Source organism: Tachysurus fulvidraco, chromosome 23 (assembly GCF_022655615.1).
Source record: "Tachysurus fulvidraco isolate hzauxx_2018 chromosome 23, HZAU_PFXX_2.0, whole genome shotgun sequence".
Lineage (NCBI taxonomy): Eukaryota > Metazoa > Chordata > Actinopteri > Siluriformes > Bagridae > Tachysurus > Tachysurus fulvidraco.
In genome coordinates this window covers 19,042,802-19,060,956 of record NC_062540.1, presented here as the reverse complement: position 1 = coordinate 19,060,956, position 18,155 = coordinate 19,042,802, and the positions used below count along the sequence as shown (strand labels likewise).

Sequence of the window (18,155 nt, the reverse complement as noted above, 5' to 3'; positions counted from 1 at the left end):
GGAAATGAATGAACGAATGAATGAATGTAACCGTGGTCGTTGGGCTGATTGAAGTAATTCGGGAACTGCTGATCTTTGGAAAGGACTCGAGGCGGATGGACAGACTGACAAGAAGGAAGGCAACTCGTAGATATCGTAGATAGCGTAGATATCAGAAAAGCATCATATAACACACAAGAAATCAAACTTTAAGGTAAATTCGTGACAGCAGCAGCAGATCACATCAGGATCCACCTGGTTCTGCAGCCAGGAACAGAAATCTGAGGCTTCACAGACACCCAGACTGACGAGGGGACAAAAGACCAAAATCTGCAGGAGGTGTGCAGGTGTTCCTAATAAAGTGGTCACTGAGTGCATGTTCCAGATGTAGCTCATTTTACGAAGCAAAACAATCTTTTTGTTTTCTCATCGTATTGCTTAGTCCCATGTTTCTGGTTGCCTGGAAACCAATAAAACAATCATGTAGTTAGCTTGTAAGTTAAGTGGCTTAATACAAACACAAATTAATATCTAAGCTCCAGTGTTTATAACCTCTACCAAAAAAAATCTGCATGTCATTGGGCGGTGTTTTTTTTTTAATATTAAGGTGCTGTGAAACCTAAAGTCCCGACTCAGGGAGAATAAATTGCCCTGTGTTTATTTTTTACTTGCAGGTGACGTCCTGTATGAACTCCTACAGCACGTGAAGCAGCAGAGAAGCTGCACGGCACCTGGCTCCCTCGGGACTACAGGTGAGAACACACACAATGATGCATACACACGGTGTGAGGGATACACACAGAGTGAGAGAGATAGGCAGAGAGGAATACACACACAGTGATGCATACACACAGAGTGAGGGATACACACAGAGTGAGAGAGATACACACAGAGTGAGGGATACACACAGAGTGAGAGAGATAGGCAGAGAGGAATACACACACAGTGATGCATACATACAGAGTGAGGGATACACACAGAGTGAGGGATACACACAGAGTGAGAGAGATACACAACTTGAGAGAGATACACAAAGTGAGAAAGACACACACTCAGTGATGCATACACACAGAGAGAGATACACACACAGAGAGAGATACACAACTTGAGAGAGATACACAAAGTGAGAGAGATACATACTCAGTGATGCATACACACAGAGTGAGAGAGATACACAACTTGAGAGAGATACACAAAGTGAGAAAGATACACACACAGTGATGCATACACACAGAGTGAGAGAGATACACAACTTGAGAGAGATACACAAAGTGAGAGAGATACACACTCAGTGATGCATACACACAGAGAGAGATACACAACTTGAGAGAGATACACAAAGTGAGAGAGATACACACTCAGTGATGCATACACAGAGTGAGAGAGATACACAACTTGAGAGAGATACACAAAGTGAGAGAGATACACACTCAGTGATGCAAACACAGAGTGAGAGAGATACACAACTTGAGAGAGATACACAAAGTGAGAGAGATACACAACTTGAGAGAGATACACACAGTGATGCATACACACAGTGAGTGATTCACACAGAGTAAGGAATACACATTGAGTGAGAGATACACAAATAGTGAGATACACACAGAGTGAGAGATACGAAGAGATACTGTACACACAGAGAGTGATACACACGGGGCGAGAGATGCACGGACAGTGAGTGATACACACAGAGTAAGGAATACACACAGAGTGAGAGATACAAAGAGATACACACAGAGAGTGATACACAGACTGAGTGATACACACAGTGAGAGATACACAGAGTGAGAGAGAGATACACAGAAACAGATAAACTCTCAGTGATGCCTACACACATAGAGCGATACACGTGGTGTGAGTGATACACAGTGAGGTATACAAAGAGTGAGTGATACACAGAGTGAGTGATACAGAGCGAGTGATACAGTACAAACACCGAGATACATACAAAGAGATACACACTCAGAGAGAGAGAGAGAGAGAGAGAGAGAGAGAGAGAGAGAGAGAATAATACACACAATGATACATACACAGAGACAGACACACACAGAAAGACCTACAGAGAGAGAGGGAGTAAGAGACACAAAGAGGGACAGAGAGAGACATAGAGAGAGAGAGACACACCTACTCAGTGTTGGTGTAGTCAAAGCAACAAACCGACGACTGTCTAACATGTCGAACTCAGACACAATCCTGCAGTGCGAGATGGAGATTTCTTCATTTCCTTACTCACTGCTTTAATTCCTAACTAATATTAGATTTCATTTCCTGTTGCTAAAAAAAACCCCACAGAAAAGCACAACTGATTTAGTATTAAACTACAGTATAGTGCTAAATATCAGAAGGAAGTCGCACAGACTGTAGTCTGGTGAGAGCGTGTAGTTAAGTGCAGATAGTAGTTAAAGTTAGAGTGTGTTAAAGTGTTAAATACAAATAAACTCCATAATTAGCTGTAACTTCTATACAATCAGCGTCTTGGAGTGGAACTCGAACTGAATCTTTCTTTTCACATTTGTCATTTTATGATGCAACCGATTTTAATATGATAGAAATTTCCCACCGACCCGAGCGCCTCCTCAAGCGGAGACACAGAGCTTCTCGGTCGGTGCTGGTTATATTCACAACATGAAATGGTTCTCTAGTCGAGTTGAAGCAAGAGAGAAGAAAGATCAGATGAGGAAGTCCACAGTAATGAGTCATGACTAGATCAAGAATTAGATAAAAATAAATTATGATAAAGGGGGGGCACGGTGGCTTAGTGGTTAGCACGTCCGCCTCACACCACGAGGGTCGGGGGTTCGATTCCCACCTCCGCCTTGTGTGTGTGGAGTTTGCATGTTCTCCTCGTGCCTCGGGGGTTTCCTCCGGGTACTCCGGTTTCCTCCCCCGGTCCAAAGACATGCATGGTAGGTTGATTGGCATCTCTGATAAATTGTCCGTAGTGTGTGAGTGTGTGTGTGAATGAGAGTGTGTGTGTGCCCTGTGATGGGTTGGCACTCCATCCAGGGTGTATCCTGCCTTGATGCCCGATGACGCCTGAGATAGGCACAGGCTCCCCGTGACCCGAGAAGTTCGGATAAGCGGTAGATAATGAATGAGAATGAGTAAATTAAGATAATGTTAATGTTAGCATAGGTATTACAGAAAACGCTAAAAATCTCACACTGCAACAACATCTTAAAAATACTTGAATTTATTTACAGTTATATAGTATGTTTTATTTTAATATTACATGAAGCCAAATTTAAGATTATTAAACCTCTTATTTGGTGTTTTTACTAATTTACTCTAATTTATTAAGATGAGTAGTAATGTCTGAAAATAGCTTTACTAATCTCATATTTGGTTTATTATAATTTTATAACAGGAAATGCTACATAACAGACTAAGAGAAATTAATGGACAACAATCTGTATGTAAAAAAACAACAACAAAAAAAACATTTTTACATACAATTTTATCCGTTAATAATTTATCTGTGCTTTAAATGAATGCTAAATCACAGCGAGGTTGAACGCTGGATTCTGATTGGTCAGAAAGAACGTGTAATTTTGCGTATATCAGTGCATTTAGTTTCGGCTGTAAAACGAACGAATTCACTGAAGGAATTACGGTTTCTATAGCGACGGCTCACAGAGAAGGAGTGCTACGGGAGACGCTTGACATAATCTAAGGCTAATAATTAATGGATTTAAAAACTGGTGTGTTGTTTAACAGAGAAATTCTTGTGATCGTCGATGTGGTGACGCTGTTTGTTACTGTAGATGTTTAACATTTAGGGAAGGAGTTTTATTTGGAAGTGCTCTCATTCTCGTTATGTGCTTTTCGTTTTCTCGATAAAGTGACAGGCTGCACTGTGTGTGTGTGTGTGTGTGTGTGTGTGTGTGTATGTGTGTGTGTGTGTGTGTAAGAGAGAGTGAGAGAGAGAGTGAAAGATACTTTAAAGTAAGCGAACAGGAACTAACTCGTCTCTCAGACGTGACACGACTTTACTTCTAAATAAACTGTTAAAATGTGTGCCATATCATTCTGTAACTAAACACTCTAATCTATGGCAATTTGGTGTAGTATGAGCTCAATAACACAGTCCAGACCGTGCTTGTTATGCAACAATACCACACTTGGTGTGGGTGGAGTCACTCCTCTTGTCCGTCACGCCTCATCGCATGCCTCAGAGTACAATATCTTCGCATAGCAGCATGGATGCAGCATGGCGTGTTATTCCATATACTGTATAACTACCAACATTTTATATACTCATTCTCTTTATCTTACGCAACAAATCTTTTTCCTTCTAAGAATTCGAAATTTGGCGTATTATGAGTGCTTTTCAGACTGAGCCTAACCCCAGGTTATTGTTTTTCCATTTACATTTACAGCATTTAGCAGACATTCTTATCCAGAGCGAGTTACATTTTTATCTCATTTTTATACAACTGAGCGATTGAGAGTTAAGTTAATTCAATTCAATTCAAGTTTATCTGTATAGCGCTTTTTACAATAGACGTTCAGAACGTGAACAGGACGTAGCGACACTTCAGGCAACAAATCACTAAACGCCACGAGAGGGATGTGCACACTCAAGATAGGGGGTAAGAATTAACTGGTCAACTACGTGACAAACATAAAAAAAGATAACAAAGCTGTGAAAGCTAACCATGCTAGCTCAGGTACAGAACTGTAGGCTTGTCCTTTAGTTATAGAAGCAGTTGTTTAATCAAGCACATGCGTTACTCAGTCATGTTAGTTGACAGAGCAAATATGCAAATAAGAAGGTTGCTCCAGGATTTAGGAATTTATGGTGTGAATCGTCAGATTATAAAGATACTCAGGATTAATTAATAACCCTAGGAAAAGTATTAGCAGTATAAAACTATGTAACCCAGCTTTTACAATACCCAAGGGAATATTTCACACGTGCAAAGCTCTATAAAGATCCCTCTCACCCCAACCACGGACTGTTTACACTTCTCCCATCGGGCAGACGCTACCGTTGTCTCAGAGCCAGAACAAATAGACTGAAAAATAGCTTCTTTCCCCGTGGCTGTTTCTGCACTGAACAGCTTATATGGTGTTAACAATCACCACTGCACTGTCACTTTTCTTCTGTGTTTTTGCACTAATTTGCACCACTTTAAAATCATGCATCCTTGCACCATCCAAAAACTATCATTACACTTCTGTGTCCATCCATATTTATTCTGTTTATTCTGTGTATATAGATATAGATGTATATATTCATAATGACGTTGCTTTTGTACAGCTATATCTGTCATACCACTTCATACTGTATCATACTTACTGTATATAAAAACCACACTATATATATATATATATACCCTTATTCAGTTATATGTACATATTACTACACCTTCTGTATAACCTCATACCCTTATTTATTACACTGCCATTTGTAAATAAGCTACAGTATGTATGCACTTCTGGTTAGATGCTAACTGCATTTCATTGGCTCTGTACGTGTACCTTGCACAATGACAATAAAGTTGAATCTAATCTGATCTAAAGAATGCAACAATGCAACTTGTTTGCAGAGAAAACTATATTTTAAATTCCATTATTTTATGAACATTTTCATATTCAAGATGGTGTGCTACTGAGTAAAATAATCAACAGCGAGTGGTGTTGTGCTACCTGTTTCCAGCCCCAAACTGTTTTATTCTTCATACAGCCTGCACGTTTATCTGAACTACAGTCACATCGAGTTATTATTCATGATGTGTCTTAAATCCAACCGAAAATGATATGCAAATGGTTTTATTTATCCAACACACAACACATTTTCATATTTGACTTATATAAAGCTTCACTCTCTTCTCTTCAGTTTCACACCGTGAAGACTGCTTGTTTGTTTTGGTTTGCTGCCTTTTTTTATTTCCTGCTTGTACTGATGCCAGTATGGCAGTGAAAACCTGCACTGACCTGCAGCACTCGTTCCACAAAAAGGAAATAAAATTCTCGGCCTCTTCCTTCTGTGCGAGTAAACAAAAGGAGTTGTAAACTGATGAATCGCCTGCTATTGTTTTCCTGGGTGCGTTTAGATACTGGTAGAGTAAGATATCTTCAGTGAATCCAGAAGAGGTGGTTAATGCTGAAAAATAAACCTGAAAGAAACCTGGCTTTTTTCCATTCAACAATAAATAGCATCTAAGCCAATAAGATAACAAACATTTAACTACAGCATAATCTGTCAGACAGGCAAGCACTTACATAGATAGCAGCATTTAGGCAGGCAGGCACTGGCATAAATACCAGCTGGCAAGCAGGCACTGACAGACCGACAGGCAGGTTCTGAAAGACCAGTGGGCAGGCAGGCACTGACAGACCGGCGGGCAGGCAAGCACTGACAGACAAATTGGCAGGCAGGCACTGAAAGACCGCCAGGCAGGCACTGACAGACCGGAGGGCAGGCATTGACAGACAAATTGGCAGGCAGGCACTGAAAGACCACCAGGCAGGCACTGACAGACCGGAGGGCAGGCACTGACAGACAAATTGGCAGGCAGGCACTGAAAGACTGGCAGGCAAGCAGGCACTGACAGACCCGCAGGCAAGCAGGCACTGACAGACCCGAAGGCAGGCACCGACAGACCCGAAGGCAGGCACTGACAGACTGGCAGGCAGGCAGGCACTGACAGACCAGTAGGCAAGCAGGCATTGACAGACCAGCAGGCAGGCAGGCACTGACAGACCAGAAGGCAGGCACTGACAGACCACCAGGAAGGTAGGCACAGACAGACCCGAAGGTAGGCACTGACAGACCCGAAGGTAGGCACTGACAGACCCGAAAGGTAGGCACTGACAGACCCGCAGGCAGGCAGGCACTGACAGACCCGAAGGTAGGCACTGACAGACCCGCAGGCAGACACTGACAGACCGCCAGGCAGGCACTAACAGACCCGAAGGTAGGCACTGACAGACCCGAAGGTAGGCACTGACAGACCCGAAGGTAGGCACTAACAGACCCGAAGGTAGGCACTGACAGACCCGAAGGTAGGAACTAACAGACCCGAAGGCAGGCACTGACAGACCCGCAGGCAGGCAGGCACTGACAGACCGCCAGGCAGGCACTAACAGACCCGAAGGTAGGCACTGACAGACCCGAAGGTAGGCACTGACAGACCCGAAGGTAGGCACTAACAGACCCGAAGGCAGGCACTGACAGACCCGCAGGCAGGCAGGCACTGACAGACAAATTAGCAGGCAAACTCAAACTTTTAGCAGCAGACTCAGACTTTTCTGCTTATTAACAGTAACTAATTCTCTCTCTCATGCTTCCTCATTGCAGGTCTGTGCAGTGCCGCTAACAGATCTGTGCCTGTGTGTTCTGTGAACCCACACACTCGAACCACATCAAGCCCAGAAATGAGACAAAACTTCCAGGTTCAGCATTACAGCCTTCCACAAACACACACAGGTCTGAAAACAAAATATTTAACACATTACAGTTTTTACAGAAGATGTGTACGTTTTGCAGTATTAGGTTAGCGTAAACATAAGAATTTAATTGCTTGGGTAACACTGTAGAGATACTGTGAATACACTCATGATATAATTATGTAAATATAAAAATATTCAAGTTTTAATACAACATTTTTTTTTACTGTACTGTGTCATATCACATGTATCTTTTCCTTTATCATTTAGAAACTCCATGTGTTTCTGAAGAAAGAAAACCACAGCTCTCTCCAGTCCAAGCTGTCCATCCCGAGGTCTCCAGCAGGAGAGACGAACCGCTCAACCTGTCCTTCAGAACAGAATCATCAAGGATCAAAACACCAACAACTGAAGCCAACGGAAAAATCGCAGGTAGCCTCATGGAAACACCTAACGCTCTAGAACTTACAAGTTAAAACTCTGCACCTAGAAGTTTCAGCCAATCAGCCAATCCCACCACATGGCATCAGCACTAGTGTTTCTTTTTACTTCATAGCCTTGAATCATTACAGTGTGGTAGGAATGGTTAAGATTAGTGACTAAGGCGTTGGTCTTCTGACCAGAGGATTGCGAGTTCAAATCCCAGGTCCACCAAGCTGCCACTGTTAGGCCCATGAGCAAGGCCCTTAACCCTCAATTGCTCAATTGTATAGAATGAGATGAACTGTATATGGCTCTGGATAAGGGCATCTGCCAAATGTCGTAAATGTAATTCATTTTGCTTACACATTCATTTACATTTACACCATTTGGAAGACGCCTTTTCCAGAGCGACGTACAAAAGTGAGGTGCTCTGAAGTCTTTTTTAAAGAACACATCAGTACTAGTTCACAGGAATAATGAAAAGTCTAAAACTCTGTTGGAAGGAAATATTGCACACAGAAACCTTTTTTTTTTTAGACAAATAGGGAAAAAATAATTGCTAGTTTGTTATATAACCAATAAAATATATACCTTAAATATATTATTATGTCTTGCCAACGACTGAAACTACTCTTTATAAAATCCACCTGGGTAAGCTAATTAGCATAAAGCTACAGTCAATTCTAATCAACTTCCTATCACTTCCAAGCAACACTACATAACCAGCAATGCTATAAAATACAGCACAACAGTTGAAGTAACACGACTCTAGATCCCAGCATAAATGAATGTACACTAAATTCAGAATCTTAACGTTACCAGAAGAGAACAAATTTAAGACCAAGTGAAGCACACATGTAAAAAAATCAAATTACACCATTTTAATTTTTAGCTTATCTGAACAATCTAGTCGCAGTATATGCCAAACTTTAGCCAGAACAGTTTGCTAATATTGCTAATTATTTCCTGTTAGCTAAACTAGTATTACTGTATACTGTGTTATTAAAATCCAGGCTCAATAAATTAGCTAAAATTACATATAATATTTGTCTACTGAAGCTGTAGCTAAAATCAAGCCAGTTAATATTTGTAAACTATTTAACCAGTAGCCATATTTAATGAGACAAAGGTAGAATTAGGGACGAAAGGGTTCTAAAAGCGAAAGGTTTATGTTAGCATTGTTAGCATCCCTTCTTTATATTATTGATTTAATCTGTTCACTTTTGAGTGAAAATAACCCTAACCAAAGATTATGAAAAAAAAACTGATAGCTTCAAATGTAAAATGCTGTAAAAATGGTTGTTATAGACGATATCTTGTCTCACAGTCAATAGACTCCATTGCATGATGGAGGAAATGTTTAATATGAACGCTAACACACACACATGCGTGCGAACGTTACTTGGCAGCCAAATCACTGAACTGTACTAAGGTCTGAATTTTATTTAAGGTTTTTGAATTGGTAAATTTTAAATGATAAATAATTCTCCACCACTCCAGATTGCAGATTATTATGGGATTATGTGTACCAACTGCTGGTGGACACCAGATACGAATCCTACATCAAGTGGGAGGATCGAGACGCTATGATCTTCAGAGTGGTCGATCCCAACGGACTCGCTCGACTCTGGGGGAACCATAAGGTGAGCGCACAAGTCACTCAGTGTACCTTAGACCTCACGCTCAATTTCTCCTTTGGCTATTTCAAATGCTAAATAACGTCATTCATATAATATAAAAGAAATCGAAGGGTGTAGCTTTGTGGCGCTTGGATGCTTCTCTGTCCCAGATAAAATGCTTACCATGAATAAACGCATCCTGTCAATGTAGGATCACATGGTACAACATAAACTGTTTCACCTAAGGAAGGATTTTTTTTTGCTTTGGCCCTTGTTTCCAATATCAATGAAACCACCCGCTTTGGACATTTAGTCCAACATAAAACATACAGCAGGCCAGGGGCGTTCTAGACCTTTTTTAGGGTGTCTCCAGCCCCCCTGTCTGTGATCTCAGCCACCCTAAAACTATAAGTATAATTTTTACTTTCAAAAAATAGACAATAAAAATTCCGTTCAAATGCAGGTCATGTCGTCGATGGGAAAGAAAATTCTTTCCTTTTACGCGCGTGCGTTGTAGTCTATCATTAGTGCGTGATCAGCTGTCTGCCTCATTTGAACGCGCAGTCAGAGCTGGAGGCGTTTATCTATAACGTCAATCGGCGGAAAACCGCAAAGACGGCGACCAAAAGCAGTGAAATGTCACTATTCTTATTTGATTTGATAGCACAAACAAAATATTAACGCAAACAATCCATTCGATAAAAAATAAAAATAACATTAAATAAAAATAGCATTTATTGATTTAAATTAAAGACAAATTGGTCTTTTTGCCTTGTGATTTTTTTTTATTTTTTTTATTAATGCATGTGCATTCATCGGACACACTGTTCGTAGAGAATACACACATACATGAACTGATTTGATTCAAGACTGACATCATTACATCATGTATAAAATTTTGGTGTCCACTTTTGCCATTTTAAATAATAGCATAACTTTTGGCTTACTATGTAGTCATATAATATATAATATAAAACTCTTCTTGTTTTAAATTCTAACCGAGGGCTAAAATCACCTAAAGATGAAATCCTAGAACCGCCCCTGCAGCAGGCTGAGATTATCATGTCTTTCATGAAGTCTTAATATGGAGGAAATGTTTTGCTTCCCAATCAACATGAAGTCTCTTATAACTTAAACAGTTTGCTGACTAATGTTAGAGTTCACACAGACAAATCCAAAACAGTTGCTATAATTCATCCACAGTACATCATCCGACACTCACTCGTTCACTTCACAACTTTCTTCAAATAATACGAATCTCTGATTGTAGCGCTAGTCTCACATTAGCTCTGTTGTAGAAATGGACAAGCAACATCTTAGGTTGTACACTGAGGAGTGAAAAGACCATTTTAAATGATTGAATAATAATGAACCCCCATTTATAGCCTATTTTTTTAAGACATAATCAGAACAAGCAGGAAGGTCAAATTCTCAGTTAAATGCTGATTCATTTTTTTACAAAATCTTTTACAAAATCTTGCAGCTACAGGAGAGCTGCTTCCATTCTCAAAGACCCCTCCCACCCCCAGTACGGATTGTTCACACTTCTACCCTCAGGACGGAGGTACAGAAGTGTGAAATGTAGGACCTCTAGACTGAAGAACCCTTTCTTCCCCTCTGCCATCAGACTCCTAAACAGCTGATAGGAGTTTGCAATTATGGACATAACTGCTTAACTGTTTACATGGACATAACTGTTTACATTGAACTACGTTGGCGGCATTTTCGCCATTCCAGCTTCTCGGTTTTGTCCTTTGAACAAAGTCTCTAACGGAAAAATTCCGGACACAGTCAAGGGGCAAAATACTATGGACCCCTCTATCCTCACCCTCAGTCCATTCAAGTAGGACATAGCGGCTCTCCAACGCTTTTATCGCCATTTTACTCCCAGCCACTATCTTTCGGCGCCAAAAATGAAATACAGCGCACTGGACGCATGCGGATGACATCATCAACTATGCAGCGCGCTGGGCCGCATGCGGATAACGTCATCAACTACGCGACGCTGTAACGGTCGATCTGAGCTTGCCAGTATAAATAACGTTATGGAAATAAGACGCAAGAAAAGCATTAGTATGGATCCACAGTTGCCAAAATGAGATATGAGCTATAAAATGATCCTGCCATTAGCTATATAGAAGACATATCTTGTATGTATAGGGCTTGTATGTGGATATACTGTATGTGAAGCAATAGGAGACCTGTATATGCATATGCACCTCACTTTTGCCTATATGTTGCATATATACGCATATATGCAGCATATATATGCAGCCACCTATAGGTTTCATATATGCACATATATCCACATATAGATTCTTTCCATGTTGGACATTTTTTGCACATTCATTTTCTCAGAACTGCACTACCTCACCAAGAACTGCACTACCTCACTTTATTGCCTTATTCGGCACTGCACCTCTTATTGCCTTTATTAAGAACTTTATTTCTTTTTTTGCTCTTTTTTATTCGATTTTATTCATTTTTCATTCACACATTTTTATTTTTACTTTTTACTTTACTGTATGACATTTAGTGTGGACAGCAAAGTAAGAATCTCATTATGCAGGGAAACATGCTTTCTGTCTGTGCGTATGACAAACACTTTGAATTGAATTGAATTGAATTGAATTGAATTAAAATTAGCAGTTTGAAAATAAGCAGTTCAGAAACGAGCAAACTTAAAATCATAAAAGTCTCAAACATTCCAACACCACACCTTAAAAAAAACATCTCAGGTCAAAAGAAGTCATGGGTGCGGCACCCCAGATACAAAACCAGAAAAATACCAAAGCTCAAAACGTTTTCCTCCGTGAACTTCCAGCATCATGATTATCATTATTTAAACTGTTTTCACTATAATTTAGATCTGAATAAATCACTATTAATAACGTTTCTAAGTAATTCTTGTTTTACTGGCATAAATACAGCCGGGACAATGAATGTCCTGGCATTCTGCGAGTGAAGAAATCTATTTATTTATTTTTCAATCTCTCTAGACAATTTAATAAAAAATGAGGAAAACTAACAACAGACTTTAACACTTAACAGTCTGGTGCAGAAACTCTGAAAACCACAACCTCAACTAGCACCCTCAGTCATGGTAACTACATTTTCTAACAAAGCGTGCTACAGTACCTCTGCTATTATCCAGAGCCTCCAAAGCCAGAGCAATCAGAGCACCCCCTTGTGGAGAATCTTCTACTTAAAACAAGGTCAAGCCTTCAATGCATCATATATACATATCCAAACATCAGGTTACCTAGGAGCAAATCAAATATAGAGTTTAAAGAAAGAAGAAAAAAAATAGAATATGACATATATATCGTCTCATGTTCCCGCCCACTATAGTCTCCAAGATTCAACATCACTCAAGGGCACTGTGAGGTCATGAATCTCAGCTCCTTGCTCTACAGCTTAGATTTATTATGAATACAAACGGAACATGACAAATCTCAGTAAGGTGCATGAGAACCAACATGAAAAGTGTCTGCACTTTAGTTTTACTTTTGTTTGATTCGGTGTGTTTCAGAACCGAGCCAACATGACCTACGAGAAAATGTCTCGAGCACTGCGCCATTACTATAAACTCAACATCATCAAAAAAGAGTCGGGGCAGAGACTCCTCTTCAGGTTGGTGAAAGCTTTCCTAATGATTTGCAAAAAAAAACTGTATAATATCTTGAATATTTAAGATTCTTCTGTATTTTTAAATTTGAATTTAAGCTAAATTTTAAATATCAATTATGTTTTCTTAGCTTTTATGTTCATTTTCTGTTGCAGCACATTTTCAAGTGTGACCCGAATAAATTTGGTCGGATAAGGATCGCTAGATTTTAAACAAACAAAACAAAAAACGTCCAGTATCGTGAAAACATAAAAAAAATAAAAAAAAATAAAAATGATCTTCCCATTTATTTTGAAGATAGAAACTTGTGTGGAAACACAGTAAGCATTTTCCATGAATATATCACCCCTAGTATTCTAGAGAAAAACAGAAATACAAATTCATAAAGTCCTGAGAGTCTACTTTCATATAAGCTTCATATTGACCACCACTGTGGCGTGAGACCATCATTCATTAGTCCTATTCGGACTGGGTTAGTTTAACGTGAGGACGTTGGGGGTAAAGTAATTATTACCAGAGCTTCTCTGTGATTTTAGCCCCATCCGAATGTGCCATCTCTGTAATCATTACGGACAATGTCAGTAAAGATTACGGCGACTTTTACCTTCTGTAAAAAGGTCCGGAAAAATTACCTCAGGTAATACTGATCCCGTCCGAATCGACCCGCTGTAAATATGTACGGTAAAATTCCGTCATTTCCTGTTTTGGCGCGTTTTTCAAGCATGGAGGCGCCATGTTGTCTGTTTGCGCACGTGATAACAGGAACCTCATACGCACATGACGACAAGGAGGTTACTGTGGTGCGTAAAGCGAGTTACCCCTCCCACTTCTGCTAGTTTTACTGAGATGTCTTGTCCCGTGCGAATTGTCCAATTAAAATTACAGACGTCCTGAGGTAAAATCGCATTACTCCACGTCTCCACGTAAAACTAGTCCCGTCCGAATAGTGCTATTGATCAACATGGACATGGAAGATCTCTCATAGTAAAAAAAATGAACGGCTAATGAAGTCTTTGTACTTTTAACTTGTAAAGATTTTCAGTTCAGAAATTAGACATTGAATCTCAATACCCCTTTCATTCAGCCTGAACTTTTCCTTCTGTTGGTAGGTTTCTTAAAACTCCTGATGAGATCATTCAGAGTAGATCTGATCGCTCCGACCCTCCTGAGTCTCCCGACAGTCCCGTCTCTCCTGCTTACAAAGAGGGAACTCTGGAAGTATCACCGTCCTCAAGCCCAGACCCTTGCAGTCCTGAACCTCTTCACATCCTCAGTGTGTCCCCACTGCCATAACCACCAGTTTTCATGACAAAATATCTCCATTTAGCCCTCCATCATGGGTTAAATCCCAACCCTGCTTGTCCCAATTTCCACTCTAAATTTCTTCATGTAAAACAAACTGGTCTACTTCCTGCTTTAATTTCAACCCAAAACACCCGAGCATGACCTAATGACCTGAACTTTCCACCTTTACATATCAGACTCCTTCCAACACTCCACCATCCCAGTTTTTATCATCATTATCATTTTTATCTTTTTTTTTAGTAAGCGTGACAATCTATATATTGTTTTCTAGGTTAGAATGCAATTTCTTTCACTTTTGGTTATTTTAGTTTAAATCTTTAAACGTATCTTTATTAATGCAATTCATGTAATTATTAGCACTTGGGATATGTGGAATAAATAATAAAAGTGAAAATAACTAATTTATTTTTGATTGTACAATAAAAAAAAAATTGCAGAAATAAAAGATTTCTAAAATACATAGATAAGTTATCAGAGTTTGAGAAGAAGAAAAAAATTCCTGTATTTCCAAACTAGATCATATTGAGATTATGGCAGCCAGGGGAAGAGACCTTAAAGATGCATTTTCAAAGAGCTTGATTTGTGAGCGATGGGGTGAGCAGATCAGCAACATGAACGAAACCAGTTCTTGTTAACTCAGTCCTTCATCACTAGTTCCAGCCCAATAAAGCCAATAAAAAAGAAATAAAAATTATACAGAATGGACCTGAAGAGCTTTAGCATTCAGGAAATAAAAAGTGGAAGGAGAGTAGTCTGAATTGGGTTCTGGAGACCAGCTCCAGCTCACACATTGAACTCTGTTGCCAGCCATGAGCATTTCCAAGCCAGTGATGTCACATCCATCAGTAGCTCCATATCCCAGAGCTGACTGACTTCTCTTATGAAGACACACCACTCAAGCCCAGTGTTTCTGGGAACTCACTCACCTGGATCAGGTGATATCCTGCAAGGACAGAGATTGGCTCTTGTCTCAGACCTTCCCCAAGGTTTTAGAGAGTGATTGACACTCAGTTTGTGACCTCTACAGTGAGCTTCCTCCCACCTGATTGTGAAGAGCTTCAACAGGAGCTTAAATCCCATCACAGCAGATCTAACACACTCGATCATGGTTAGTTTTATTTTTAACAAACAAACACTGAGAGAACAGGGACGACACACCTGACAAATACACTACGTTATGAGCTCTATGAAGCTGATATGATGTCTCTGATTTGTGATTAGTTTGGCAAATCGACTGGAATCTTTATAAATCTGCTCTAGTGGGCGTGGCTTATGATAATGAGATGGCTGAATGAAGATTTTCCTCCTGATTCTAGGCAGAGAGCAAAAACTGTTGCAATCTGATGAGAAATGGATAGACACCATCCTAAATGTTTGATTTTGAAGTCTAATGAGAATACACAAGAATATCAGGATTATTAGGGTTGTCAGGATGTGTGTTTATTGACCATGCATTTGCCGAATGCCCTAGTGGTAGAAAAGTGTAATTACAGGAACTGAGTGAGAAAGCAGCTCCAATTTCAGTTATTGTTTTGTGTGTATATATATATATATATATATATATATATATATATATACATATATATATATATATATATATATATATGTATATATATATATATATATATATATATATATATATATATATATATATATATGTATATATATCAAGGTGCAAATAGGTGACAGAAGTAATGTAAAGGAAAATTGTAATAAAGCCACATCTACAGATCGATTGAAGAAGGCATACATCAGTCAGTTTGGCAGTTTGCTCCAGTCACCAAACTAAACACTGCCTTACTGTGCTCCAAAAATAAAATCATATTCCTACCATATTTCTAAGAAATTCTCAAAAGAAATACTTCTCTATGTACAGTACAGAGCTACTGCTCCATATTCCCCATGTAGGTCATGTGATCCATTCCTTTCTTTTGTGCATAAAAATGAATATTTGTTTTTTATTTACAAAATATTAATAATTATGTCTTTCTTAAACAATTCTGCATCATTATTTACAAAACCTTCTTGTAAATATAAAGAAATTCTGATTAAAAGATCAAAATTTTCCAAGCAGCTCTGTGTTTCAGCTTTGTGTTATGTTCTGATAACATGTCCAGCTAAGTTTACTGATCTTTATGAAATATAACAGACCCAAAAACTAAATTGAATCTCTAAAAAATATTTATGTCACCTGTATTTATGTAAAACATTCCAGAATGGAAAGTGATGTATTCATTGTGCAGGTGAGTTTGGGGGTTTTTACACCTGGTCACTTCACGCGTTTTCTGTGATCCGATAGCTATCCGATGGTAAAAAGACCAGGTCTAAATGCCCTCCGAAAGGGTTTCAAGATGGATATAAATCCGATGGCACAAACCCCTTCAGGAGGTGGTCTGGGACGCGTGTCAGATGAACCTGGACAGGTGTAAATGCATGTGGTTGTTCAAGCTACATACGTCAGCGCTATACTCCTCCCAAACGGAAGTACGTCACTCACAAGTGACTCGCGAGTCGTGCATCGCGCCAGAAACAAACATGTTTTCCCAGCAGTGCTGGCTCCGATCTTTCACCCAGGCGTCTCGTTGGGTCTTAAAATGCACTGCTGCCGACAGCGAAAATGCAGCAAACAGTAAATGCTGTTTTTTGTAGCAACCGCATACACAAAAGCGTGTTCCATTTCAATTACCCCGGAAATGAGGTGAAATATATTTGCATTTTGGGCGGGAGTAGAAAGATCGGATCGATATCCGATTCGCCGAGACGCATTTATGTGGCCTGATGTAAATGGAACAGTTTTAACAAATCAGATAGCTATCGGATCAGAGACAACACACATGAAGCGACCGGGTGTTAAAAGGCCCTTTAATGTAGCGACAGTAAAGTGCAGAGATTCTGTGAGCTAAAAGAGTCTTTATAAAAACCTAAGAAATTTGTAAGATGAGGTTGAGACAAATTATGAAGTGAAGAGTAAAAAGTTTAGGAGTTCTGCAAGTAAATGTTCTGCAAATTGTCATATTTGGTGAATGAACACGACTTCCTTTTCCCAGCAGTTTTCGGTGTTTATGAAGGTACGGTAGTAAAGAACATAATCTGAACTGAGAGAGTTTGAGAGTTACACAGATACTGATAATGGAAATGTAATGGATTGTGTTACACCACTGAGTCAGTTCAACTCAACAATTTAAATATCAGTGAGGAGGTTAAACCTTACTGAAACATGTATTGAAACACCTGAGGAGTCTTATAAAGGATGTTTGGTGTTATTATAACAGACTGATGTTGGTGGGTTGTAACTGAATCTTTAAGAAGGACCAAGTAAATAAATTGAGAAACAAAGCAAATTATACAGAAGGGACCTGAAGAGCTTTAGCATTCAGGCAATAAAAAGTGGAAGGAGAGTAGTCTGAATTGGGTTCTGGAGACCGGCTCCAGCTCACACATTGAACTCTGTTGCCAGCCATGAGCATTTCCAAGCCAGTGATGTTACATCCATCAGTAGCTCCATATCCCAGAGCTGACTGACTTCTCTTATGAAGACACACCACTCAAGCCCAGTGTTTCTGGGAACTCACTCACCTGGATCAGGTGATGTCCTGCAAGGACAGAGATTGGCTCTTGTCTCAGACCTTCCCCAAGGTTTTAGAGAGTGATTGACACTCAGTTTGTGACCTCTACAGTGAGCTTCCTCCCACCTGATTGTGAAGAGCTTCAACAGGAGCTTAAATCCCATCACAGCAGATCTAACACACTCGATCATGGTTAGTTTTATTTTTAACAAACAAACACTGAAAGAACAGGGACGACAC

General features: G+C 39.7%; 1 protein-coding gene across 3 annotated transcripts in view; it reads left to right on the top strand.

The window, feature by feature from the left end:
• etv7 (ETS variant transcription factor 7) overlaps positions 1-15,702 on the top strand; it is an 18,865-nt gene extending 3,163 nt beyond the window's left edge. For 2 of the 3 annotated variants that reach the window (XM_027159198.2, XM_027159199.2), the window contains exons 4-9: positions 654-731; positions 7,286-7,414; positions 7,645-7,806; positions 9,298-9,440; positions 12,949-13,049; positions 14,154-15,702. In XM_027159198.2, the coding sequence (XP_027014999.2) occupies positions 654-731; positions 7,286-7,414; positions 7,645-7,806; positions 9,298-9,440; positions 12,949-13,049; positions 14,154-14,337 (797 nt within the window). In that variant the 3' untranslated portion in view covers positions 14,338-15,702. The remainder of the gene's footprint in view (positions 1-653; positions 732-7,285; positions 7,415-7,644; positions 7,807-9,297; positions 9,441-12,948; positions 13,050-14,153) is intronic. The other variant, XM_027159200.2, reaches the window with a different exon arrangement.
• Positions 15,703-18,155: the final 2,453 nt, after the last annotated feature.